The sequence below is a fragment of the Plectropomus leopardus genome, chromosome 7 (assembly GCF_026936395.1).
Source record: "Plectropomus leopardus strain MGB_pleo_1.0 chromosome 7, ASM2693639v1, whole genome shotgun sequence".
Taxonomy (NCBI): Eukaryota; Metazoa; Chordata; class Actinopteri; order Perciformes; family Serranidae; genus Plectropomus; species Plectropomus leopardus.
In genome coordinates this window covers 1,847,295-1,875,000 of record NC_142182.1, presented here as the reverse complement: position 1 = coordinate 1,875,000, position 27,706 = coordinate 1,847,295, and the positions used below count along the sequence as shown (strand labels likewise).

At 40.8% G+C, this 27,706-nt stretch overlaps 2 protein-coding genes across 3 annotated transcripts in view; one reads left to right on the top strand and one right to left on the bottom strand.

Annotated features, from left to right (window-relative positions):
- The window catches only part of LOC148189079 (uncharacterized), a 52,989-nt gene extending 34,294 nt beyond the window's left edge, over positions 1 to 18,695 (bottom strand). The window contains exons 1-4 of one of the 2 annotated variants that reach the window (XM_088079603.1): positions 18,556 to 18,695; positions 12,347 to 12,450; positions 10,697 to 10,860; positions 4,368 to 4,440 (exon numbers count right to left, since the gene is read on the bottom strand). In XM_088079603.1, coding sequence (XP_087935729.1) covers positions 4,368 to 4,440; positions 10,697 to 10,733 — 110 coding nt within the window. In that variant the 5' untranslated portion in view covers positions 10,734 to 10,860; positions 12,347 to 12,450; positions 18,556 to 18,695. Of the gene's footprint in view, positions 1 to 4,367; positions 4,441 to 10,696; positions 10,861 to 12,346; positions 12,455 to 18,555 lie in introns of those variants that run through there. The other variant, XM_088079604.1, reaches the window with a different exon arrangement.
- LOC121965442 (fibulin-7-like) lies at positions 16,521 to 26,001 on the top strand. Its single transcript, XM_088079602.1, has 7 exons — positions 16,521 to 16,712; positions 18,612 to 18,765; positions 19,907 to 20,077; positions 20,155 to 20,427; positions 21,940 to 22,077; positions 22,178 to 22,313; positions 24,042 to 26,001. The coding sequence occupies exons 1-7, from the start codon at positions 16,617 to 16,619 to the stop codon at positions 24,400 to 24,402; spliced, it is 1,329 nt and encodes a 442-aa protein (XP_087935728.1). The 5' UTR covers positions 16,521 to 16,616; the 3' UTR covers positions 24,403 to 26,001.
- Positions 26,002 to 27,706: the final 1,705 nt, after the last annotated feature.

Sequence of the window (27,706 nt, the reverse complement as noted above, 5' to 3'; positions counted from 1 at the left end):
CCTGATGTTTCCTCCTCTAAAGTGCAGTGAGCTTCCTGCTGTCGAGACACCTCAGCAGCTCCTCATCTCATCTCATTAAAGACATCTAATCAATTAACAAACATCGAGCAGCCGGGGGGGGGCTCACAGCGATGCCAGAGGGCAGACAGACTGAAGGGAATCATGTTTTTCTCTGAGCTGCTTCTCTGCAGTTATAACGTGTAACACACACACACACACACACACACACACACACACACACACACACACACACACACACACACACACACACACACACACACACACACACACACATGCGAGCGCTGCCTCCTTCACCTCAGACCGAGGCTCACAGTTTCCCCGGAGTCTCTCGTCTCTGAAGCTCAGAGTCAGACTGAAACTCAGAGAAAAAAAGCTTCTCTTTAAAAGTTGAAAGGACGTCTGCCGGGAGGGAAGCGATTTAAAATGCAGCACGGAGCGAGCGGCGGCTCTCTGAGGGCTGCGGCCTGAGAGACGAAGCTGAGGAGGATGAGCGACAGAGCGAGGAGTCGAAGGGTACCATGATACGATAACACCAGGCTCTCCTCATTCACCGCTCATCCCAAAGCCGGTGTGCACGACGACACACATTTCACCCATGTGCTGTGAGCTCATGATTTAACAACTCTCTAAAAGTTTCTGACGGATGCAAAAAATGCCGGAAACCAAACCTGTTCTGAAAAACTGCAGGTCACATCTGGCCCCTGATAGGGCCCCTGGTGGCCCCCGACACATTTTCTAATTCACAGTTAAAATAAAGTGATGGACACTGTGAATAGTTTTTGTCCTTTTAGTCTCCAAAAGGTGTCAGAGACATAAAACAGCATCAAAATAGAGCTTGTTGATCAAAAAAAGAGCCAGAGGAGGATCCCCCACACCCCCGACAGAGGACACAGCTGAGACACTGATGTCCTAAAATACTAGAAATGTCCCGAAAAGCTGGAAACATCCTAAAAATTATAGAAATGTCCGAACATTGTAGAAATGTCCTGAAATACTAGAATTGTCCTTATATCAGAGTAATGTCCGAATATCCTAACAATGTCCTATAATCCTAGAAACCTCCTTAAATCCTCAAAAAGTCCTAAAATCCTAAAAATGTCCTACAATTCAAGAAGTATCTTAAAATTTGAGAAATGTCCTAAAATCAAAGAAATGTCCTAAAATCCTACAAATGTCCTAAAATCAGAGAAATGTTCTAAAATCCAACAAATGTCATGAAATCCTAGAAAAATCCTAAAATTTGAAAAATATCCAAAAATCCTAGAAAAGTCCTACAATCCAAGAAATATCCTAAAATTTAAGAAATGTCCTGAAATCACAGAAATGTCCTGAAATACTAAAAACATCTTAAAATCTGAAAAAAACGTCCTCAAAATATCCTAAAATCACAGAAATGTCCTAAAATCTTAGAAATAACCTCCAGTCATTTTTCAAAAGTGGCCCCAAGCAACGCCAGCCGAGTCTCCCTGCTTTAACACCTTCAGCGCGCACACACACACGCACACGCACACACACGCACCTCTCCTCATCATTTCAGTGTGTTTCCTCGTGTGAACGCAGCAGCTTGCGCTCCAGATGGGCTCGGCCTCCTCCTCCGTCTCCTAATCACAGCGACAGTAAACCTGCTCTGAGGAAACGTCCAGGAGCTCAGAGGAGCCAACATTCATCAATGACAAAACGTGTTCACGAGAAACACGGAGAAGAGAAAACATTACAACTAACGAGAGAACGCTTCCTCACGGCGCCCAAAGTTTCATCAAAGTCGGATCCTGCTGCTGTTTCAAAGTTTGCCTGAAGGGAAAAAGTTCCCAAATCCTCACAGACGGACAACATTTTCTGTTTTGTGCTGCGAAAGTCAGCCTCAGTGGATGTTAAAGTGACAAAAATCGTTATCTTTTCTAAAAAATGTATCGTATAACTGTGTATTTTGAGCGGTGTTTCTGGTAGTGACGGAGCTCCGGAGAATGATGAGCTGAATCTGCAGCTCGGCTGTACGGAGCTTTTTTATCATCGTTATCAAATCATGGTTTAATGTGTCCGGCTGCAGCTTTACTGTCTCAGAGCGTCGATTTCAGACAAAAGCTGTGAAAAAATCCACTGTTTTCTAGATTGTATCAGGCCGCGTTCTCACGTGATGCCACCTGTCCACGTATGAGACTGACGCAGCAGCTGTCTGTCTGTCTGTCTGTCTGTCTGTCTGTCTGTCTGTCTGTGTATAACAATGTCACCAGGTCTGTCCGACTGCAGTCTCAACTGATGCCGTCCAGCGGCGGATCGAGCAGACGCAAAAGGTGCCTTTTGGCGCTGGGATGACCTTGATGGCCCACAAGGTCAACATATTGAGACAGTATGTCATTGATACTCAAATCTGGCCCCTGATAGGGCCCCTGGTGGCCCCCCAAACATTTTCTAATTCACAGTTAAAATAAAGTGATGGACTCTGTGGATAGTTTTTGTCCTTTTAGTCTCCATAAGGTGTCAGAGACATAAAACAGCATCAAAATAGAGCTTGTTGATCAAAAAAAGAGCCAGAGGAGGATCCCCCACACCCCCGACAGAGGACACAGCTGAGACACTGATGTCCTAAAATACTAGAAATGTCCTAAAATCCGAGTATTGTCTTCAAATCCTCGAATCCTCAAAATCCACAAATATCCTCAAATCTTAGAAATGCCTTAAAATCCTAGAAATGTCCAAAGGTCCTAAAAAAAAAGTCCCAAAATCCAAAAAAAGTCCTTAAATCCTATAAATGTTTTAAAATTAAAAAAAATCCTAAAAATGTCCTAAAATCGTGGGAGCTGTATGGGGCCGCTGCGACTGGCCCCTGGCTTCCTGTCTTGTTGCAGAAGTGTCCCCTCAGTAAAGACACTTGAGTGTCCCTGTTGTATGTTACAGTTTTCAGAAAGTTTCTCCTTGAAATGACTGTGTGTCTTTTTTACATCACGTTGGTGGATTTGGGCTTTCAGAGGAAAAACCATCTCAGTTCAGCGTGTGACCTTTGACCTCTCTCCTCACTTCCTGAGCCTAAAAGCGCTCTGAGGATTGGCGCAGCTCCCTCGCAGAGCTGCAGAGCGTCGTGACAGCCTGAGCGCTGTTTGGTCCGTGCAGAGCGAACTGTCCCACCGGTCCTCTGCACAGATCCTCACAGTCGCTCTGCGCCCGCCTGTGTGGCCGCCCGGCCGCCGTAAATCCCGGCTCTGGCCGGCGCGGCGGCGTGTTCGTCCCGGCTTTAATCCGTCCAGCGGCTGGCGGCGGTGGGATTTGGGAGGACAGTTTGGCTTTAGTTTCCGTGTAAACAGAGAATGAGGTTAAAGGAGGAGACAGCTGGACCGTCACTCACCGTCAGCTCCACACAAACACCAGCAGCAGAACCACAAACAACCAGACAGCTACACACAGCACTCACAACCACAGTGCCGCTGCTCCGAACGGCGGAGACGATCTGCCTCCGTGAGCTCACGAACACAAACAGGCCGCAATTATTACAGAAAAACAGACTTCAGCCAGCAGCATCACAACGTCCGCTGACGGTTTCATCTGTCCGCTAACAAACCTGATTCAATAAACTTTTCATACGTTTACTTTGAAAAATCCTAAAGTAAAGCAGTGATACTCAATTTATGGCCCGTGGGACAAATCTGGCCCCTGACAGGGTCCCTGGTGGCCCCCCAAACATTTCATAATTCACGATAAAAATAAAGTGATTGACACTGTGGATAGTTTTTGTCCTTTTGGTGTCAGAGACATAAAACAGCACCAAAATAGAGCCAGAGGAGGATCCCCCACACCCCCGACAGAGGACACAGATAAGACACTAATGTCCTAAAATCACAGAAATGTCCTGAAATCCTAAAAAATGTCCCTTAATCCTAAAAACATCCTAAAAATGCCCCAAATTCCTCAAAATGTATTAAAATCCAAGAAAAATCTTTAAATCCAAGAAATGTCCTAAAGTCTGAGAAACATCCTAAAGTACTCGAAATGTCCCAAAAATGCAAGAAATGTCTTAAAATTCAAGAAACAACCTAAAATCCAAAAAATGTCCTAAAATTTGAAAACCATCCTAAAATCCTCAAATATCCAAAAGAATGCAAGATATGTCCTAAAGTCTGACAAAAAAATCCTGGTAACGTCCTAAAATTTAGAAAAAGAAAAAAAAAAAAAAATGTCTTCAAGTCCAAGAAACGTCCTAAAATCTTAGTGGGTGTGAAGGTCAGATAACGGGTTTTAAAAATATAAAAATAGTTGGAGACAGACGCATCTGACGTCAGAAAGTTTTTGGAAAGACATTTCTAAAGCCCCGCCCCCCTCATCAGCCACAGACACACAGCGTGACGCAGACTCACCTGTCGGGGGCGCCGCCGCCTCTCTTGGCCGTCGCGGTGCGACCAACTCTCAGCTCGCCGTTCATCCTGGCGTCTGAAAAACAAAAACAAACCGTCACATCAGGTTATAAACACTCTGAGGCAGGTCGTCTCTGCACCTGAGCTGGACAGGTAACACACACACACACACACGCGGCGGCCTGTAATTGGCCTCCATGTGTCAGACTGCAGTTCGTCTCCGCTCGCAGTCATGATGCTTCAGCAGCGTCGTCAGCTGTCTGTCAGCCTGAGAGACACACGAAGAGTTTCTGTGCGGAAAAAAGTTACGAGATTAATTTTAGAAAACAGCTCAAACTCCTGTGAGACCTCCTGCTGCCTTCCTCAGGTCGTTTTTGGAAAACAAAATCCCTAAAACATCATCCATTTATGTTCAAGTGACACAAACATCCAGCAACCGGTGAAAACGACAACTCTCATCTACCAACATTCAGCACAAACTACAGGAAAGTTTCCGATTACAGAATAAAGTTAAAGCCTCTGGGAACTTCGAATCAGCTCCAGTTATCTAAATATAATCTGGTATGGTGATCATGTGGTAACATTCATGTTTTTAACTATGCATAGTCCTTTTCAATAAAATAAATAAACTTTAACTCTGTAAACCCCCGGGAGCTATTTTTATTTAATCATTTCTTATTTAAATTTTCACTGAACTATTTTTTTCAAAAAAGTTACCGGCAGGTTCCCTGTAATGTCTTTTTCAGTGAAATTTAAATAAAAAATGAATGAATAAAAATAGTAAAAAAAGTAAAAGACACTTTTTTGTGTATATTACAGACTGCCTTTCCTGCTGTGGGTGAGTTTAATACTAGAGCCCGAATGATATATCGATCAACCGATATTATCAGCCGATATGAGTCTTTCACAGACATATTGGAGCATATCGGCATCAGCGTATATTTTTTTCCGATACGCGCCGATAAAAAACTTTTTTTACAGGCCATATAATGCAGAAAACGATGCTGAACAAGACTGATGTTTATTTAGCTATTTTTTTAATTGTATTTATTCTTTATTTAAATGGTCAGCAAAGACCAACAGTACTGATGTGTATTTTATTTTTTGTGATGTTCAGTGAGTAAATAGTTAAATAAAAGTTGTTGTTTAAGAAAGCAGCCTTCTGAGCACTTTTGCAGTCATATCGCTGCGAAATCAGAAAAGATCCACAGAGAAATGATCTATTTTCATTCGGTCACAATATTGGTAATACGTGAATTTTTGACTATAAAATCGGTCTCAAAAATCCCACTTTGGTCGGGCTCTATTTAATACGTACACTTTTTCATTAATTAATATTTTCGGCGATAATCAGAATAAAATGCAGATACAGATAATCAGTAAAATGCCAAATATCGATCCTGATAACTGATCGATCGGCGGATAATCTGTTGACCGAGTCCTGACAAACGGTTAAAAACAAACATGCAGACACAAGCGTTGGTCGTGGCGCCTCTGAGCGCCGGCCTCTGCTCCGCTCTGGATTTCCTGCCAAACTCTGAGCGGCGTGTCCCTGAAAACCAATAACCACGAGGGTGTGAAATTGTCCTGTCATCGTTCTGTCCTCCCCTCCTCTCTCATTTTCCCTCCGTCTCCTCCCGCCGCCCTCAGAGGCCGACGTGTCGTCCAAACAATGCCAAGCAATAAGCAAGCAAATAGCTGTAATCACTCAGTCCGTGATGCACAATCACCCGTTCAGCACGCGGCGGCGGCAGCGGCGACCTGGCAGCCTTATCGATCTCCAGGGGAGGGAGGAGGGGGGGGCGATTAAAGGCACCCCGGCAGTTAACAGATGGTGAGTGACGGCGCTCATAAACCTCACACTAAAAGACTAATGTTCTACAAGCTGCAGCCGGCATGGAGGCCATAAACAACCCTGCCGCCGACTGTCGGCGCCACGGGAGGGTAGAGGGGCGTGATGGGGGGCGAAGGGCCAGCTGCTGCCTTCCCGAACACGGTTTGACCCGCGGGGGGTCCCGGGAGCCGCGAGCTCTGATGGAGGTCGTGGAGACATCGGCTGCTCTCAGATTTTCAATTAAAATCCGAACGGCGACCGAGCGGTTCGATCCGACCTCAGAGACGGAGCCCAACAGGAAACAGACATTTCTTTTTGTGACCACGAGGAAGATCTTTATGATCTCAGCTCAGACGAGTACGACGTCTCATAATCAGTCAATACATTTTATTTATAGATCACCTTTCAAACAAAGCACAATTCAAAGTGTTTTACAATCATCCAGAGGAGTCGACAGATCGTCAGCCTGGCTGATTATCGGACGATTTTTGGCATTTTGCTGAATATCTGTTTCATTTTTATGAGCGCAGATAAAATCAATTAGTGAAAAAGTGAGCATGTTATATATATATATATATGTAGTAGAGAAAGCTTTAAAAATAACTTCAGCTGGTAACACTCAAATGAATCAATTTAAGTTTCCTCAACTCAATTTTCAAGGCAGCTGCGTTAATCGAGCTGGTTTACTTGAAAAAAACTTAATTAGTTTATGTGTTACTGATCAAAGTAATAACTTTAAGTTGTTTTTGGTTTTTTTCAGTTTTTTAAGGTCGAGTCAAACGAGTTTGGTTTACAGAAGTTGGTAACACTTAAACAGAACAATGTAATTTCACTTTTCATTTCTAAGTTCCAACAAATTCACAAAATTAAAAATAAAAATACCACCACTAAATAAAATACCACTAAATGTTTCGTAAACCTAACACTAAGATAGAAAGTCAACATAAATCAAATTCCATGATTATTTTATGTAAAATCAATTTGTCAAATATTGCTGTAAACCCATCTTGTCATTTTTAAGTTGCAACAACTTCTCAAAATCAAGTATATAACTAAACTGCAAGAAAGCTTAACAATTTGATAAAATAAACATACATTTCCATTAATCGTTTTATTTACTTACATCTTTTAAGGCAATCGGTTTCCTAGATTGTTTTTAAAGTAAAATCAACTTGTAAGATTTTATAGTGCAGGAATCTTTATCATCATCATTATAAGGACGTATTTTAGCTGTGTTTTTATATTTACTTATACCATATATTAACACTGTTTTTAGTCTTACTCTGTGGTAATAATAATTAATTGACTGATTGATTGATTGATTGATTGATTGATTGATTGATTGATTGATTGATTGGCTGCCCCTTGTGTCTGTGTGATTTTCAAAATAATTAAAGAATATTATACATTTTAAAGCACCTTTTTAGGTCCCTCCCTTGTTTTTTTTCGTTTTGTTCTTTCGTTTTTTTTATTTTATTTTTATTTATTTTTTTTTAACTTTTTTCCATTTTATTTCATTTCATATTATTTATTTATTTATTTAATTAATTTAATTAATTAAACGAATTTTTTAAGGTAACTTTGTTGTACCTTTTTACTAATTTCTTGCTAATTTTCGGGTCAATTCTTCTCAAGTTGCTCATTACCTTCTTTCCATGTTTTTGTAGAAGAAATCGAGACACCTCGCTCAGATTTCAGAGGATTAAATAAACATTTTTTAACCTTTTTTTGTGGCTGATCACAGCCCTGCTCTAATAAATCCAGATGAACTGATAAAACCAGCTGCTAAAAAGTCCAAACAAGTAAAAAATATTTAAATCTCTGTCCCTCTATGGACTTTTCACATTTTAACCTACATATTAAGTTAATCCAGCTGCAGCTGCCTGACAGGTGAACGCAGCTGCCCCCCACATCTGTCAGCAGCTGTCTGCTCCATCACAGCAGCATCTCCTCCGTCAGACCGTCCGGCTGATCAGAAACAACAGATTCATCTCACACATCCCGGATTCATTCAACCTCCGACACACAACAACTCAGCTGATCACGTCTCAAACTGGAGGAAACGACGCGTCTCACGGCTCATTTCTGAGGACGGATTGATGTGTTTTTCATCATTTAGTGGATTTCCCACCAGCAGCTTTTATGTGCATTTTTTTAAGTGGAAACACCCAAAAAAGTGGAGGAAAAGAAAATAAATAAAAAATAAAATCTCTTCTTTACCGAGATTATTTCTCCCACACATAACTGAGCTCAATTCAATATCAGTATGAGATTTTGACAGTTTGCAAGAAATTACTAAAAAGTAGCAGTAAAAAGACATTTGCCTGAAAAATTAATTTAAAAAAGTTACAAAAAAAGACCTGAAAAAAAGTGCTTAAAAACTGTAATAATACTACAACATAATTTTAAATATGTAATTATGATCATTATAAATGCAGTTTTTTCCTACATGTTTTTCCCAACATCTTTTTGAAAATATTTTTTTTTCCTTTCCTTACACATTTTTTCCTAGCTTTAAAAAAAAAATCTATTTTTTTTCTTTTTTCCCCCTCCTATCTTTTTGAAAATAATCTAAATTTCTTGCAATTTATGGAACATTTCTTACCAAGTTGCTCGCTGCCTTTTTTTATTTTCTTTTTTGAAAGAAATTGCACAATTTTCTAAAGGTTTCAAAGGGTTAACAAACATGATTTGATTCAGGATCTGCCCAAGAAAAAAAACCCTGATCATGTTTGATGAGACTGAAGGAAACGACGCGTCACTCAGGCAAACAGAGTACAAAAACCGAAAATATAACATCCAGTGATGATGCAGCTGCAGTTGTTCCTGCAGCGGTAAAAAGAAGGCGTTTGAGTTTGGGATCATTTCTTCACCGTGACGAGGATGTGAGCGCTGACATTTGCACGATTTTATGGATGAATAAACGCACCCTTGAACTGGCCTCATGTGTGAAGCGTGTGGACGCTGAGGTGGAGGCTGATCTTTATCGTGGTTTCGTGCTGCTTTCATTCAGGACAAAAGCAGAGAGTCGTCGACATAAATGCAAAATAAATCTCCATCTGAAAAAACCCGAAAAACAAGGCATACTGGGAAGTATCTTCATAATTTGATTGCCTGTTCTCCGTGTGTCGGCGGGCATTTTCTCCGGGTTTTCCAGCTTCCTCCAACAGTGCAAAGACATGGGTTAACCCTTTAAAACCTGTGCATGATGGCTCAGTTTCTCTCAAAAACATGGGAGGAAGGCAACGAGCAATAAAAGAAGAAACGACCCAAAAAACTGTAAGAAATTTGTAAAAAATAAAATAATGAGAATAATAAGCATAAAAAATAAAAGATTTTAAATATGTAATTATGAGCCTTATCCTAATTAAATGCCAGTCCCTTTTAGTAGCCCGGTGTGGCAACACATTTTGAGAAATAAAGGCCTGTCTCCATTAGAGGCTCGCTCTGTTAACCATGAACTTCATTTTTATAAAAGATCTTTGGATGTATTAAACCGGCTGTTGGAGACCTGCTGGAGTTAACGCTTGTTAGCTGCATAGATCACACGTACAATTATGTATATATGTTGAAACTTTTGTCAGTTTGCCACAAAAAATGTCATCTTTGTAAGATTCTCCACAATTCAATCACATTCAGTTAATTTTACTGACAGCAGGAGCACCAAAGAAGACACAACAAAAGAGATTCGTAGATGTAGAGGACTATTTTAAAAAGAGAAAACCTAAAATTTGTTACTTTATGTTAAAGACATAATCAGGATATCAGACAAACAGCTGCCAAACCAACAGAGACCGACAGGGAGTTAAATCCAAAATACACAGTTTCTACACAAATACAGTTACACCTTTATGGATTATACTGATGCTGAACTGACAAGAGTACTGTCGAAATATTTTATTATATTTAACCATTTACCTATTTATTTATTTATTCATTCATTTTTAATATTAGAAAAAGAAACGTAAGTGGCATTTCTACTCTGTATACTCCATTTCAAACCCTGAAAACTAAAATGGCTGGTTTTTTATTTTTATTTTTATTTTCTTAAACAAAGTCAAATAATCAAAGAACTATTTGTTGCATGTGTTTTGTGTTTTTTTCATTTCTGTTTCAGAGACAAATTCAGAGACTGAAATAGTGCTCTGACCCATTTGTCAGCTCTGCTCGTATCTCACTGTTTGTTTCCTCACATGAACTGAACGACGAAGCTCAAGTCGCTTCGGTGAACAACTGAGAGCATCTTTAAAAAATCTGCTGCACGCACACACACACACACACACACACACACACACACACACACACACACACACACACACACACACACACACGCGCGTGCGCGCACGTACACACAGAAAAAGTACGAACCATATGTGCCTCACAGGATCACACTGCAACATCACATCATTTAAAACATCTTCTAAAATATACTGATGTTACTGTGTGTGTGTGTGTGTGTGTGTGTGTGTGTGTGTGTGTGTGTGTGTGTGGTACTCACGTCTCTCTCTGTGGCAGTCGCTCCTGAAATGGGTCATGACAAGAGAAGAAGAGGAGGAGGAGGATGAAGCCTGCAGACTGTCTGGCTGCTGATGCTTCCCTCACTGACGGAGAGAGAGAGGTGACCGCTGAGTGAGGCGGTGGGTCGTACCATCTCACACTCCGCTGAGAGGGGTGCAGGAGGGATGACCGGTGCATTCATGTGGGGAGGAGGGATGGGACAGCACCGGTTGAGCAGGTGCAGAGCAGGAAAAGTGGAATCAATAAAATAAAATAGAAAGTCGAAAACAACAGAAGGTAACAAAACACTGAGCTGAAGTTTATGATGTTTCTCTGATAAACCTGCACGTTCAGGTTTAGCAGCAGTGAGGCGAAGCTCTGCGGGCGTCCTGTCGAGATGCTACACCCTCCAGCGGGAGAGAATATTTCTTTATTCATTTTTGCAAGTGAGGCTGGAATAATAACAATAATAATAATAACAATAATAATAATAATAATAATAATAATAATAACAATAACAATAATAATAATAATTATTATTATTATTATTATATTTTTTGCCTGCTACATTTTTCTTCTCTGTAAATCACATCCTGCGTTGTCTACGTCAGAGGAGTTGGGCATTGTTAAATTTTTTTAAATTGTTAGATTTTGAGAATAAAGTCATAATATTAGGTACAAAAAGTTAGAATTTTGAGAAAAAAAGTAATATTATGAGGAAAAAACACCTACATTTATGAGAATAGAGTTGTAACATCACATGATTAAACTCATAACTTTACTGGAAAAAAAGTTGTGATATTATGATATTAAAAATTGTAAATTTACAAGGAAAAAAGTTGCAATATTACAATATTAAAATTGTACACTTATTAAACTTAATTTTTTGAGAAATAAAGTCACAGACTGCAGAGTTGAGTAATAACGTAAATCCCCATCTATAATTTCCACTTTTTATCTAATATTTTCAACATTTTATCCCATCATTTTAACCTCAAAAAATTATAATTTTAATCTCATAGAACTATGACTTTTTTTCTTGTATTTGCATTAATCTCATAATATAACATCTTTACTCTCTGCAATTTGTTTGTTTTTTTCCGGTTAATATTATGACTTTTCTTTTTCTCGTAAATTTAGTTTTTTCTCTTAATATTACAACTTTTTTCCTTGAAATTGCTACTTTATTATCTTAATATTATTACTTTATTCTCTAAATCTAAGATTTTTATGAACAGAAAAGATTTCCTTTTCTTTGCCACACAGATCAGCCACTCGACCTGAAGCCCATTTCAACAAATTACCAACATGAGCTCATTTCCTCTCCTCTTCACTTTGATTTGTTTCACTGATCAAAACAAATCATGTCATCATCTTCCTGCATTTGCATGCGAGAGTCGTCACAAATACATCTGCAATTTGCAGCAGCACTCATTTATAAAATGTGACACTTCCACCATTTGTGATCTGCATGCGAGCTTTTGTGTCCATAAATTCACAACTTTATTGGCAAGTGAATTGAGAACAAAGCACACTCAGGACTAGTAAACATAAATTGCATGTTTTTGTCTTTGTTGGCTCCAACTGGAGCAGTAAAGTGTTCCTGCCAACGATTAAAAGTTGTGGAAGATTAAAGTGAAGTCGTCTCTACCTGCTGCTGTTTGATGATCGTCCAGGGACTCAGATCCAGAGCGTCGGTCACATCTGCTGCTCCGTTTCAGAGGGTTTCTCTGCTGCACGTACCGGCTCGGCCAACTGGAAGAGAAAACGCTGATGCAGTGATGTTTCAGCAGCACACAGCTGCTCCTCTGCAGCTCCAGATACTGTACAACCTGTTAGACATTTAGATTTGAGATATAAATTAACCCTTTGAAATCTGGAGCCACATTACGTTTCATGTGCTGAGTTCAGACGCCTTTTTATAAGTATTCAAAGCTTTGGACCCTGAGCTGATCGGTTTGAGTTTTCAGAGAAACATTGGAGAAAAGGCACTGAGCAAAACAGGAAAAAAATATAGAAAATTATATTTTAAAAATTATATTAAAATGTATATATATATGAAATATTTTTAAAAACCATAACGTGTCCAAAAATTATATTTATAATTTTCCTAATTATATACTTAACTTATGTTTCAGATTTTTATTTTTTTTAATTGATTATTTGCTACTTTTCAGGTAATTTTTAGGGTCGGATCATGAACCGTCTGAGGACCCTCAGAGGAGGAACGCAAGGAATTATTATTTTTCTCTCCAGTGATTCACATTTTTGGAGGCTTAAACATGCCCAAAAACTTACGAAAAGTGCTACGCTCGTCCAGCCCATGGATCTGGTCCGGCCTGGCAAAAGATTTCATATTTTGTTGGTTTCGGAAATGGCTAAGTGGCTCCACAGCGCCCCCTAAGGTGTGGCCCCAATGTCCAGTTTAACCTACATTTACGAAATGGTACACTCATGCCAACAGTCCTTCAGCGCGGAAATGCGCAACAGCCCTCTCCAGCGCTGACGTACGAAAGTCCGCGGACACGCGCGACATACGCTCCAGTGCGGACATGTCCGCTACCCGCTCCAATGCGAAAATGTGCTACAGCCCGCTTCAGGGCGCGGACATGTCCGACAGCCGGCTCCAACGCGGACATGTCCAACAGCCGGCTCCAACGCGGACATGTCCGACAAATGCTCCAGTGCGGACATGTGCGAAAGCCCGCTCCAGCGCGTGAACGTCCAACAGCAATTTTATGTTTTTGTCATTGTTTACTAATTTCTTGGAAATTTCTGGCCAAGTTAAGGGATGCCTTTCTGAGAGAAATCATTGTGCTCAGGTTTCCATGCGTCCAGAAAAAAAACACTGATGTTGGTCCAAGTTTCCAAGAGTTAAATATGCAATTTTTTACTTTAAGATTTTTTAAACACGCTGTGGTTGTAAATCCGTCTTATTTCGGTTTGAGATTTTAAACTTGGCTGCAGGATTTTCTGACCATGGATGGAGAAAATAAATTATATGTTTACTCGCTTTGATTGGTTGATAAAAGTTAATCAGAGGTGATAAATTGACCGGAGCAACCAGCCGTCATCTAACTCTGTTTTAATTACAAAAATCCATTAAATGATATCGTTTTAATTAAAGCTGTCCTATCTAATTAAGATATGATGATGAGGAGAGCCAGGGGCGTCTCCTGGGCTGCTTTATTTATCTCTCAGTTAACCTCCGTCAGCAGCCGCGGAGCAGCCTCCCAGCATGCATTTCAATGAGGGTCAGTGCAACACACACACACACACACACACACACACACACACACACACACACACACAGACACACACACACAGAGCTTTAAACAGATCAAAACCCTGATTCTTTCGTCACTGATTAATCTTTAACATAGTCTTTGTTTGTTTTGTTGTTGTTTTGTTTTTGTTGTTTTCTTTTTTTAATTTAATTTTTTTAAACTCTTTTTCTTCTGTTTTTATTTATTTATGTTGTTTTATTTTCAGGCAATTTTCTTGTAGTTGTTACTCATCTCCTGAGAATTTGGGTTATTAATTCGTTTCATTGCTCATTGCCTTCTCATGTTTTTTTTTTAAAGAAGTCAAGCCAATTTGTTCAGGTTTCACGGGGTATAGGGCCAAAAAGGTTTGTCTCCAAACAAAGCTAAAGTTGATTTAGCGCGATCAGGGTTTCCAAAAAAGAAAAGGACCAGAAAAGGAAAGAAAGCAAACTGACTTGGACATGTTGAGACAGCTGATGCAGAGGGCCCAGAATTTGGTGCTACGTCCCTGCTTCCCGCATCACTGCAGGACAGGTTTTCTGTTGTTGTTTTTTAATAAAAGCTTTCTGTTGAGTTACAGTTTTCTATTTTTACAGAAGCAACAACAAAACAACTCAAATAAACTCCAGAGGCAAAGAGAACCTGAGTTTATGTTTCTGCGTGAAAAAACAAAGTATTTTAAATCAGCTCTCCGCCCTCATGTGGTTTCATCAAAGCTGCGTGTTGTAATTAGTGACTTTACCAACATATATAATCATTTTCTAAAATGCAGCTCAGCCACATGTGAAGAAATGTCTCTCACAGGACTTTGTTTGGATTCACACTTCAGCCTCCTCACTTCTTCTCTGCAACACAAAGGTGCAAATAAAAGGCTGAAGCACCACCTGGTGGACGAGAGGCACACTGCACCGACACGACACATCACAGCCATAAAACTGTTGCCTTTTACATTATAGCAGTGATACTCAACTTAAGGCCCGTGGGCCAAATCTGGCCCCTAATAGGCTGTCAAGTTGCCCCCGAACCAACTTTTTCTAATTCACAATAAAAATAAAATGATTGACATTGTGAATTGTTTTTGTCCTTTTAGTGTCCATAAGGTGTCAGAGTGCATAAAACAGCATCAAAACAGAGCTTGTTGATCAAAAAAAGTGCCAGCGGAGGATCCCCCACACCCCTGACAGAGGTCCGAGCTAAGAAAAAAATCTTCCTGAAATCCTAGAAAAATCCTTCAATCATTTTAAATGTCCTAAAATCCTAGAAACATCTTAAAAACCAAGAAATGTCCTGAAATCCTAGTAATGTCCTACAATCCTAAAAATGCCCCCAAATACTTAAATGTCCTAAAATCCTACAAATTAACAAGGATCAAACAGACGAGATCACAGAAACCTTGACCTTTGACCTATGACCACCAAACTCTAATCAGTTCAGCCTTCAGTCCGAGTGGATTTTCGTACTAAATTTGAAGAAATTCCCTCAAGGCATTCTTAATATATTGCATTAGCAATAATTGGCCAAAAATAGGTACCGACGAACAAGGTTTTCTTGAGATATCACGTTCAGCAGGATCAAACAGATGAGGTCACAGAAACCTTGATCTTCTACTTTTGACCATCAAACTCTAATTAGCTCATTCTTAAGTCTAAGTGGATGTTTGTACTAAATTTGAAGAAACTCTCTCAAGGCGTTCTTGAAATATCACATTTACAATAATGGGCCAAACGTAAGTACAGAAGTACAAGTTTTTCTTGAGATATTGCGTTCACAAGGATCAAACAAAGAGGTCAAAGGGGCCTTGATCTTCAACCTATGACCACTAAATTTGAATCAGTTTATCCTTTAGTCCAAGTGGATGTTCGTACTTAATTTGAAGAAATTCCCTCAAGGCGTTCTTGAAATATCGCGTTCACAATAATAGGCCGAAAATACGTATGGAAGGACAACCCGGAAGCACAATGCCTCCGGTTTCGACTATTGCCAGCACTGCATATTAAAAAAATCTTTTTAGTGCATTCAAACCCACCACTTTACCTGCTTCTTTCAATTCTCAAACTTGTAAAGATTTAAAATGCATTCCCACAGGAGGTTATAGCGTATATTCATACTTATTATCATATTTTCTATATGACTTTATAAGCACGGGGCTTTCAGGGTCTCTTTGTAACGTTTCCCTGCAGCTCCGTCTCTGCGGATCATCCAGGCGGCCCTATCAGCAGATATGGCTGCCCTGTCATTTAGGGGCCACGCCACATTACTCTGAAAGGCGGCACGTTTGGGGTTTTTAAAAAAAGACAACAAAATCAGCTGTAATTGGAGCAGGAGTCACATTCCTGAGCCGGCGAGTGAATCTGAAAAAGCCGCTTTGTTGTCGTGTGATGATTACAAGACGCCACCAGCAGCTGACTTCTAATTTGAGTCTATTTCTGGGGATGCTGATGGATCAAAAAAAAGTGAGAGTGTGTTCCAGATGTGGGAGCTGCTCTCCTCCTCCTCCTCCTCCTCCTCCTCCTCCTCCTCCTCTGACAGGGTGGAGGGCTGGCTGCGAGTGAGTGGAGGAGAAATTTGGCAAGTGCCCTCGAAAAGGAACAGGAGATGATTTAGTTTAGTTTGGAGACGCTGCAGCGGAGGAGCCGAGGACGACACGAGAGCTTCATGAGGACGAGGATGGAGGTTTTGTTTAGGATGAAGACCGTCGGGGTCGTCCTGGTGATGCTTTGTCTTCATCACATGTCCTTTTCTTCAGCTCAGGTGAGTCCAGGTGACTCCAACAAACAAATCTGGAGTCGTACTAATGAGGGCTATTTCACCGAGATAGGACTTTTAGTTTCTTTGCATCCAAAAGTGCATCACAACCTTGTTTCACCGAGTCCTACAAGCAGTATTCTGAACTTACAAGACTTTAACCCTTTAAAACCAAATTGGCTTGATTTATTTCAAACACAGGAAGAAGGAACTTTAGAAGAAATGAGCCAGAAATGAGCAAGACAGTAGTTAAAAGTGCAAGAAAAAAACCTAAAAACTGACACACAAAAATCCAAAACAACAAAAAAAAGACAAAGAAGGAAGTTAAAAAAGAAGAAAAGAAAAGTAAAGAAAGGAAACAAAGAAATGACCTGAAAAATCTGCTTAAAAATTATAATTATTATACTTATGGTTTTGAAAGATAAAGGTGAATTTGTTTAGGTCTCAAAAGGTTAAAGTCTGTTTTATTTTGAAATTTGAGCTCCATTTGAAATGATTTTTAGTTTATTTCTAGTTTTCATGTTAAATGTGTGTGCCGCAGGCGTAAAAAAAAAACAACAAAAAAACAACCTAAATTGAAATTAGCTTCAATTTAATTTCACATCACTTAATGCTTTATTAGATAATTTAATTATTTTCTCCTAAAACTTCTTTTTTCTTTCCGTCACAAAATGTTTTTCATGTCTCATGACGTCCTTGAGTGTCCCGTCAGTGCGCTTCAACATGTTGACCTCAGGTTCACCCTCGGCTGTGTAACCGCCGCTGGGTCACTGCCTGTAACAAACCACGGAGAAACGCCTCCGAGCACACAAACCCGGAGCCGCTCTGTGCTGTTGTGAGCGCGGTGTTAAAGCCGTCAGCTGGAGGTCAGCGCCGGGCGCACGGCCAATTTTCACCGTGGTGTTACTGCAGCCGCTCCGAAAAACCTCACCTCTATGTATAGACCTCACACCTGACACACTGCAGACACACACTGCAGACACACACGCTGCAGACACACACGCTGCAGACACACACTGCAGACGCACACTGCAGACGCACACACTGCAGACACACACTGCAGACACACACTGCAGGCACACACACTGCAGACGCACACACTGCAGACGCACACACCGAAGACGCACACACTGCAGACACACACACTGCAGACACACACACTGCAGACACACACACTGCAGACGCACACTGCAGACACACACACTGCAGACACACACTGCAGACAGACACACTGCAGACAGACACACTGCAGACAGACACACTGCAGACACACACTGCAGACAGACACACTGCAGACAGACAGTGCATATCTTATCTTTTATCATCTTATCCTATCCTTATTATTATTATTATTATTAATATTATTGTTGTTGTTGTTGTTGTTGTGCTCCTTATATTACGTTGTTGCCGACAGTTTTCATTATGATGGCGTATCATTCAGACGCAGCAGGTTCTGTTTGTCCACATTCTCAACAAACGCTACCCGTCTGCATATTACGCTGCCGTGGCAGGTGCATCTGGTGGCGTGTTGTAACACCACGAAATGGGCTTTTGGCGTTGGGATTTTACGTGAAATCATTGACTTTTGATGACTTCGGAATGAGAACGGTACTGAGTCGTCACAGGTGACAACATGTTTATCAGACAGATATGGTTTCTGGCCAGTGATTTTTTTTTTTTTTTTTTTTTAGGCCAGCAGATTTTCCACTTCCTTCTTTTAACTTTGGTTTTTCAAATTTTCGGTCATTTCAACTTTAAAAATCACCAAACATTTCAGCTGTGAGACATCAGCACGAACATCACGATATCGCTTCACAGACTCCAACTGAAGAAGTACATTATAAATCACCTGTTGTGAAGTCCATCAGCGTCTGTCCTCTGACGTGTCCTCGTCCCCGTCCACAGGAGTGTCCATCCACCCACGACCTGCTGAACTCGCTTCGGCAGGTGGAGAGGATGCTGGCGGTCCACGAGGCGTCGTACCAGCAGGGCCTGCGCTCGCTCAGGAAGAAGATGAGCGCTCTGCACAACAGCACCATGGCCATCTTCAAGAGCGGCGGTGAGACTCTTTGTCCGGGTGTAGATCCCCAAACTGAAGGAGGACGAATTTTCTCCACCTGAGATTATCTCTCTGACCTGTAGAGAACAAAACCAGCAGAGTCCGACACTAAAACAGCGACAAAAAACCCCACAGACTCCGACAGCACAGTAAGAGCAGTACAAACTACTGCATGACTATCGTAACATGGTGTCGGCCAACAGAGGCAGATATTCTACAACAATAAAGTCAGAAATTTATGATAAAAACTGTACATATAAACTCTGAGATTAAAGTTGGAAATTTCAGAGAAAATCCAAATCTTGTCTGATATGATACATGGATTTCCTCTAAGATTAAAGTCAGGAAAAAACACAGACAATCTCTGAGATTCAAGTTGTAAATTTAGAAATTCAGATATTCTGAGTCCAAAATTTCAGAGAAAAAAGCACAGATATTGTCTAAGATTAAAGTAATAAATTTACAAGAAAAAAACAACACAGATATTCTCTAAGATTGAAGTCATACATTTATGTGGAAAAAACTTAATTTATCATAAATTTAGGGTTTAAAAAAATGAGAATTCTCTGAGGGTGAAGTAGTAAAGCGCTGTTTTTCCATTTATTTCCACAAATGTATGACTTTATATGACTTTGTGATTTTTTTCTAATAAATTTTGCACTTCAAAGTTTTTTCCTTGCAGATTTACCACTTTAATGTCAAAATTCATTTGTTTTTCTCTTCCCCGGGCTATTTATTTATTTATTCAATTATTTATCCATTTGGTGATTTATGTTTTTATGTATGTTTGCATGTTTGACCTACAACGGTCCAAATGCACCGCCGTATATTCATGAGTGAGAGCTCCATCTTCAGCTCAGCCGTGTTTTACCTGCCGGTTAAACGCTCATCAAAAAGCCACAAAAATGACCCTGACGTTATAACTGAATAAAAGCTCATAAAGGTATTTTTGTGACCAAAATTAAATAACAGCTGAACGAGCGACAGACTGAGGTTCATTTAAAGGTGCTGCCTCAGAAAAAAGTGAACAAATTTTTAGTTGTTTTTAAAGTTGGATGCCAAAAAATAAAAATATTAGATAAAATGATTTAAATGATAAAAAGCCTGCAGAGGGTTAATAAACACGTGTGTCCGCTCGCAGCTTCCTGCCCCAAACCGGAGCCCCCCGCTCACGGCCGCAGGCTGGGCAGGGTGTTTGGCGTCGGACACGAGGTCCACTTCCTGTGCAAGCCTGGCTACGAGCTGATTGGCCCGCGGACCAGAGTGTGTTTGGACTCTCTGCGGTGGAGCGGCCAGCAGCCGATGTGCAGACGTAAGCGCCGGACCGTAACGCTGATTCTGGTTCAGTCCCAGCGGGTTTCTCAAGTCTTGTTTTTGTGTCTTTTTCAGGCTTCAACAGCACCGGAAACTCCCTGGCCTCGTTCTCTCCTGCCGCTCCTTCCTCCTCCTTCTCTGGCTCTGCTGCTCTGTCAGCATCCTCCTCCTCCTCCTCCTCCTCCTCTTCAGCATCTTCACCTCCTCCTTTCTCCTCTTTAGCGCCCACATCCGCCTCCCCATTCTCCTCCATCCGTCCGTCTCACTGCACTCACTTCCTGGGCTCCACCCGCTGCACCTGTGACGTGGGCTTCACCATCTCAGGCCGCGACAACAACATCTGCACAGGTGACACCAACCTTTAACAATAACTTCCTTATGATGGAGCATTTACTCCGTATCCCGTGAATCAGAGCGCGGTTTCCTCCACCTGCTGAAGTCGTGAGAGCAAAAGTGCTCGACAGTCAAACTGACTGCACGGATGATGATAAGGAGGCGGAGAAAAAGTTTACATTCAGGCTTCCTCTCGGAAGTTAACATGTCGACCGACGAACTGCAGCGACTTGGCTGCATGTTGTTAGTTTGGGTCTATTTTGAACAGGTGACTCAGTCAGCCGGTGCCGAAAATGTTGGGTCACGGTGGCCCTGAGGGTCAAAACACAACAACATTTCCCAAAATAAAACAGCACATCAGAAAACTACATTTCCCAAAACAATGAAAAGTTATTTTGTTTTCTGAAATGTTTTGTTTTCATGACTGATTCAGACGTTTGTCAGGGTCCATTTACGGAGGCCCGGAGGGTCAAAACACCAGAAACACATTTTAGAAATCACTTCGACCTTTCCCAAAACAAAACATTAGAAAAATCAAAATATTTCCCCAAACAAAAGATTACAGAAAACAAAATATTTCCCAAAACACTACGTTTTCTGAAACAAAACCACAGTGAAAAGTTGTTTTGTTTTCTGGTTGTGGTTCTGTTTTGGGAAACGTTGTAGTGTTTTCTGAAGTCTGACAGCCGACACCCACAGAGTTAAGAGGGGGGTGTCGAGTTTTTCGCCTATGTTAGATAATGTTTGCAAAAAAGCCAAATAATAATATTAATATTCAGCCATCTTTGTTTGCTGATGTTATCTAACTTAGCACGCAAAGCTAGCGTTAGCTAAGCACGCAAAGCTAGCGTTAGCTAAGCACACGAAGCTAACGTTAGCTAGCATCTTACCTTGGAACAAACAAAGGTGTTTTTATTTCTCTTTCTCTCTTCAATCGTTCCTGTCGTCTTCCACGCTGTTTTATCACATCCGACACCGTCTTCTTCGGTCTTCGGCTTTGGAAAGGCGAAAAATTCGACACCACCCTCTAAACTTTTTGGGTATCGTCTGTCAGACTCGCAGGTGCGTAAGCAGACCGCTTCAGCATATTAGCTCCTGCTGAAAGTTCGACAGGCCTCCCGCGCATAGTAACGGTTGCTAACGTATCTGTGAGCTGGCTACCCCGAGCAGAGGGGACCATCATAGGGACGGCATCAGAAGTATCACAGGTATCACAGGTATTAAAGGCCCCATCCACAACTTTCCACAACGGAAACACAAAAAACTGCGTACGAAACTGACCTGAGCTGAGCCGACCTGCTTGGTGGGAACGCAGCTTTTGGCGCGACGGCCGGCATCAACACGAACGCTTCTGTTGGGATTTTTGGGACACTGAAAAAAGAAAAATGTTTTGTTAAACTAATGAGACAAAATGTTGAACTAGTGAAGGAAACTGAAGCCAGGTATGAAGGATACAGAATAAAAACGTGCGTGTGTGTGTGTGTGTGTGTGTGTGTGTGTGTGTGTGTGTGTGTGTGTGTGTTCCAGATATCGACGAGTGTCGTCTGTTTCCTCTCGGTCAGCCCGGTCGTCTCTGCGTCCATCAGTGCGTAAACACTCCCGGCAGCTTCCACTGCTTCTGTCCCTCCGGCTACGACCTCTCCGGAGACGGGCGCAGCTGCACAGGTCAGAGGTCAGAGGTCAGAGGTCATCCTCTCCGTCTGAGGGGGACACTGTTGAAAGACGTGTGGTGTCTCTCTAACACTTGCTGTCCCTCTGTGCTCAGACATCGACGAGTGCGAACACCGAAATCACAACTGCACGGCGGAGCAGGTGTGCGTGAACACGTACGGAGGTTTCCAGTGTGTGAGGGTGGAGTGTCCGCACGTGAAGAACGCCACGTACATCAAGACGTCACCGATGTAAGAGCACAACAACCCTCTGAGGGTCCGTGTAACACCCGAAAACGAAACAAACCACAAACGTAACACAAATCTGCAGCTTTTAATGTAACAATCACACCAACGTAACAAATTTCCCACAAACGTAACAGCAGTCGCCGACTGCAAATTTAATACGAAATTTCCTGCAAATGTCCAGAAAAGACATTTATTCTAAATCCATAAAAGACATCTATGAGACGTCCAGAAAAGACATCTATACTAAATTATGTTACAGAATTGTACTTTTAAGAAAAGACAAAGAAAAGCTAAAAAAAACCAACTTCTTTCTATGTTTTCGAGAGAAATTAAGCCAATTTGCTCGAGTTTTAAACGGGTTAATCCTTTGCTTTGTGTCTTTTGTTTGGTGTGAGACGAGGGACAGAGACAAAAAACATCATTTGTCAAAGTGCTGCAGCAGCAAACACACTAAATGCTTTATAATTAAAAGTGAAATCACAATGAAACTGCAAACTCAGCGAGACGAGGAGGAGTGAAAACCGGGCAGAAGAGACAAAGAAAACCAGAGCTTTTCACCTCAAGAGACAAACACGATGGACGAGAGACGCCACAACAATGAGCTCTACCTCCAAGTGTCCCACTTCCTGTCTGCACCCGACAGTTAGCGTCCGTCCTCTGACAGCAGAGGACCCAGAGTCACGCTGAGGTTTGTCCTCAGACGCCCCGCTGATCAGCTGACGGCGGCCGAGAGGCGGCAAAGAGGAACTAAACATGTTTACCAGCTGTGGTTAACGAGGACTCGTTTACTCCACAGCTGGATCTTAATTACAGTCCCAGTGATGGAGGACCGCTGTCTGTGTGCAGACTCTCTGGGGGGGACACAGGGCTCTCTGGGGGACACGGGACTCTCTGGGGGGACGGGGGACTCTCTGGGGGGACGGGGGACTCTCTGGGGGGACGGGGGACTCTCTGGGGGACACAGGGCTCTCTGGGGGGACGGGGACTCTCTGGGGGACGCGGGACTCTCTGGGGACCTCAGTACAAAATAAAGTTTGGAAATGTTAGTAGTTTCAGACAGTTAACCCTGTAAAACCTGAGCATCTTGGTTTGATTTCTTTTAAAAACATGAAACAAAATAATAAATGAGACAAAAATTAGCAAGAAATTAATTAAAAAACAAACAAACAAGAAATTACCTAAAAATATAAGAATTCTGTAACACAATTTTATACATGTAATTATGATTATTTGCTGTAAATATAGTTTTTCCCTAGCTTTTTTTCTTTCTGTCCATTTGAATTAACCCTTTGAAACCTGAGTGAATTGGCTTGATTTCGCTCAAAAACATAAGAAGGGAACGAGCAAGAAATGACCCAAAAATTAGCAAGAAATAAGTGAGAAGTGCCAGAAAAATCTATCTAAATCTAAAATCTAAAAATCTGAAATATCATAAAAAGATCCTGATTCCTTGAAACGTCCTGAAATCCTAAAATGTCAGAAAATCCTAAAATCTTAGAAGTGTCCCAAAAACGGAGGAAATGTCCTGCAAACTTGCTAAAATCCTTGAAATATCCTAAAATCCTCCAAATATCCTAAAATCTGAAAAACGTCCTAAAATCGTAGAAACATGTACGGGCTGCCGCATGCGGCCCCAGGGCTCTTTTTGTGGCCCCCAAACCGAGCGAGTTGAGTATTCCTGGAATTTAAAAAAATCCCAAAATAATAAATTTCTTTGTGTTTTTTCTGCAGGCGCTGTGAGAGGAACCCGTGCATGCTGGGAGACAAGGCGTGCGCTCAGGCGCCAAACTCCATCTCTTTCCACTTCCTGTCCGTGGTGTCAAACATGTCCGCCCCCCGCGTCCTCTTCCGGGTGTCGGCGGCCCGCGTCCTGGGCGACACGCTGCGTTTCGGCCTGGCCGGGGGCCGTGGGCGGGGCCACTTCAGCGTGCAGCGCTCCGGACGGCAGACCGGCACCCTCCTCCTGGTGGCGCCCGTCGAGGGTCCCGCCGCTCTGGAGGCCGAGGTGGAGATGAGCGAGCTGGAGCGCCACAACCTGCTGGGCCGCTACCTCACCAAGGTCACGCTGTTCGTCTCTCCGTACGAGTTTTAGAGGGACGGCGCCGCATGAATCAGAGGTCACCGCCGTCACGTCGACCCAGAAAGACCTCGACGAACTTTCGCATCCACCTGAAATCACGAGTCATCCTTTTAGACGCCGACGTGATCTTTGAATATATCGTTAACCCTTTAAAACCTGAGAAAACTGATTCTTTCGAAAACGTGACAAGAAGACAATGAGCAACTTACCGAGACACGGCCCAAAAACGAGCGAGAAATCAGTAAAAACGTCACAATACAAAATAAAGTGTTCTGTGAATGTGCTGAAAAAAAACAACTCCATATATTTATATATATATATATATATATACATATACATATATATATATATGTATATGATTTAAAAAAAACAAAAACAAAATCATGATAAAATAATAATGAAATAAAAATAATGAAAATAAAAATAATTACTGTGTTTTTGATCATTTTCTCCCTCTCTTCTTTCACCTTAAACTAATTTGTGGGAAATTTCTCGCCAGGTCGGTCATTGCCTTTTTCATTAAGTCCCCCACCCAAAAAAAATCAAATCAGTTTGTGGAGGTCTCAAAGGGTTAAACAGCTTGTGAAAGGCGTCTGAACGCAGCACAAGAAAACTGATGTCGGTCCAGGTTTCAAACTGGTGTTATTATTCGTTATGTTTTTATTATCAAACGTTTTCTTTTTTGTAAATACACATCAGAAACGCGTCTGCGTGCGGCTGTGACGTCATCCTGACACACTTTGCAGCGGGCCAGCGTCTACATATTAACGCCTGATGTCAACACAAGCACGTGGCGGGACGACGCTGCACATGGTTACGTTTACGCAACAAAAGCACGAGCTGGCACGAATGCTTAGGATCGGGGGAAAGTCCTCAAGTGACACTGGGAGTCAGAAGAGTTGGATTTAGACCCTTTTTTTGGCAAATGTGACAAATAAGTTCCAATTGCAAAAAACAAAAACATTTAAAGTGTAAAACAAAATTTTAAATAAAATTTTTAAAAAAAGTTAAACTGTGATTTTTATTAAGGTAATTCCAATTTTCATTAAAAAAAAGTTAAAACATGTAGGCCTATTAAAAAAAAAGAAAAAGAAAAACATGCCATAATCTGTGCGAGATGAAAAACATCTCTGCACTTAACATTAATGAAACTGTCAGTAATCGTGTTTTTAATGAGGTACAAATAACACTAATACCGAATTATTCGGTTTCTGACAACTTCATAAATATAGTTTTTCCCTTAGATTTTTTCCACTAGCTTTTTAAAAAATAATTTCTATATCTAATAATTTCTTGTAATTTGTCTGAATTTTTTTTTTTTAACAAGTTGTTTATTGCCTTTTTTTCTACATATTTAAAAAAAATGCTCAGGGTTCAAAGGTTTTAAATATTTGTGAAAGGCGTCTGAAAGCAGCACAAAAAAGTGAAGTCAACACGTTTGAGATGAAATCGCTGAATCTTTTTATGTGAAGTGAAGTTGTGTCTTCGAGTCTCATGTTTCAGATGTCACTAAAGAGACATTCGTCCTCTAAACTTCTCCGATGTTTTCTTTTTAAAGACGTGTTGTTCATCACATAATAAACACGTTTGGCCGACGCTGTGGCGTGTGCAGCTTTAATGTGTCCTCTGTGTGTTTTTGGATGTTTTGATGGTCGACGTGTTTTTACCGAAGAATCTGACACGGATCTGTCAGACGGACTCACGCAGACAGACAGGCGCATGTGTTTACTCTGTATGTCTGCAGACGCTTTCTCACACACACACACAAGACAGGAAACACACAAAATCTACGTCTATATGAGGACGGCACACGGGCAAACACACACTCACACACACACACACACACACACTCACACACACACACGCACGCACGCAGATTTAAGAGATACAGATTCATTGATAAATTATTCTGAAAAATGCCTGAAATAAATAAAAATTAGAGAATTAAAAATACAAATAAAGGATTACATTTCATCAGAGTACAGACTATATTAACCCTTTAACAGTCACACTAAGAAATATCTTTGCAAAAAATAATTATACAATATATACCACAGAATATGTGAACAAAATGTATACATTTATTTAAAAAAAAAAAACCATTTTCTTAGTATAATGCATGGAAAAAAGTCCAAAAGTCAATGTAATGTAATGGAAATCTGAAAATAAAAAGTACATACAATAAACATGTTAACATAAATAAACAAAAAATAGATGCAAATAAAATGAATCTAATAAAAAATCCCTATAAAATATATGAATAAAAGAACAAAAAAGCAAACAAAATAAGTATAAAAATAAACAATAATAGATACAGATAATAATGAATCTAATAATAAAAATGGAATTGAAAAGAATTAGAGTATAATCAAAACACTAAAATGCATCATATAAAAACATCTATATGAAATCAAATTGGGTTTTTAGATTTTAGTGAAGCAACAAAAAATAAAATCAACGATGTGATCTCAATGCCTGTTAAAGGGTTAAGTTTTTTGTAAGTTTACTGCTGAGGCTAAAATGTAAATGTTAAATGTTCAGTAACGTTTAGCAGGACTTCCTCACACTGACGGAGGGGAAACATTGGATTTGTTGTTATTTTAAGGTCATTATTCTGCGGTTTTCGGGTCCGGCCCACTATTGTGCCGTTTGTGGCCGTCGACCTTAAATGACTTCGACACTTTTAAAAAACAAAACAGAACAAAACAGAAGAAAACAATGGTGCTCTGTGTGAGACCTGTAGTTAACGGGCTGAAACACGTCCGGCCACAGACGTGTCCTTAAATTCATTCGGGATGTCTGATGGACATCGTGTCTCCATCTTTGTATTGTATCAAAGTGTCTAAAGTTAAAGTGTGAAGCCACAAAAGCGTCACTGAGATCGTCTCTGTGCCGTTTTGCTGCCGACGGCAAATTTTCACTCGAGGCAAAAATAAAGTTTCACTCTGCCGATCGGACTGAACATTATTTTGTCTTTAAGAAACGACAGAAACGTCCGAAAAGTCCAGAAACTTACAAGAAATGTACTAAAATCTGTTCCACAGATCCCTAAACTTCAAAATAAGAGCTTTCTTCACTTGTGATGAAATGTTTCCATACGTTAACCCTTTGAGATCTACGCTGATTTCTGTCAAGAATATGGGGAAAAAAAGTGATTAACAACAAAAGATGGATTTAAGAAAGAAATTAGTAAAACGTGCAAAATAATTACTTTACAAACAAGACGGAAAAGTGAAGAAAATTCACCTAGAAAAAAATGAGAAATTTGTTAAAAGTACAAGAAAATTACCTGGAAAAAAGAAAATAAAATAAAAAG

Excerpts from the sequence above, each read along its gene's own strand:
- LOC121965442 (XM_088079602.1), top strand. The coding sequence starts at position 16,617 with ATGAGGACGAGGATGGAGGTTTTGTTTAGGATGAAGACCGTCGGGGTC. Across the intron at positions 22,078-22,177 it reads AGACGGGCGCAGCTGCACAG|ACATCGACGAGTGCGAACAC; the intron begins GTCAGAGGTCAG and ends CTCTGTGCTCAG. Across the intron at positions 22,314-24,041 it reads TACATCAAGACGTCACCGAT|GCGCTGTGAGAGGAACCCGT; the intron begins GTAAGAGCACAA and ends TTTTTTCTGCAG.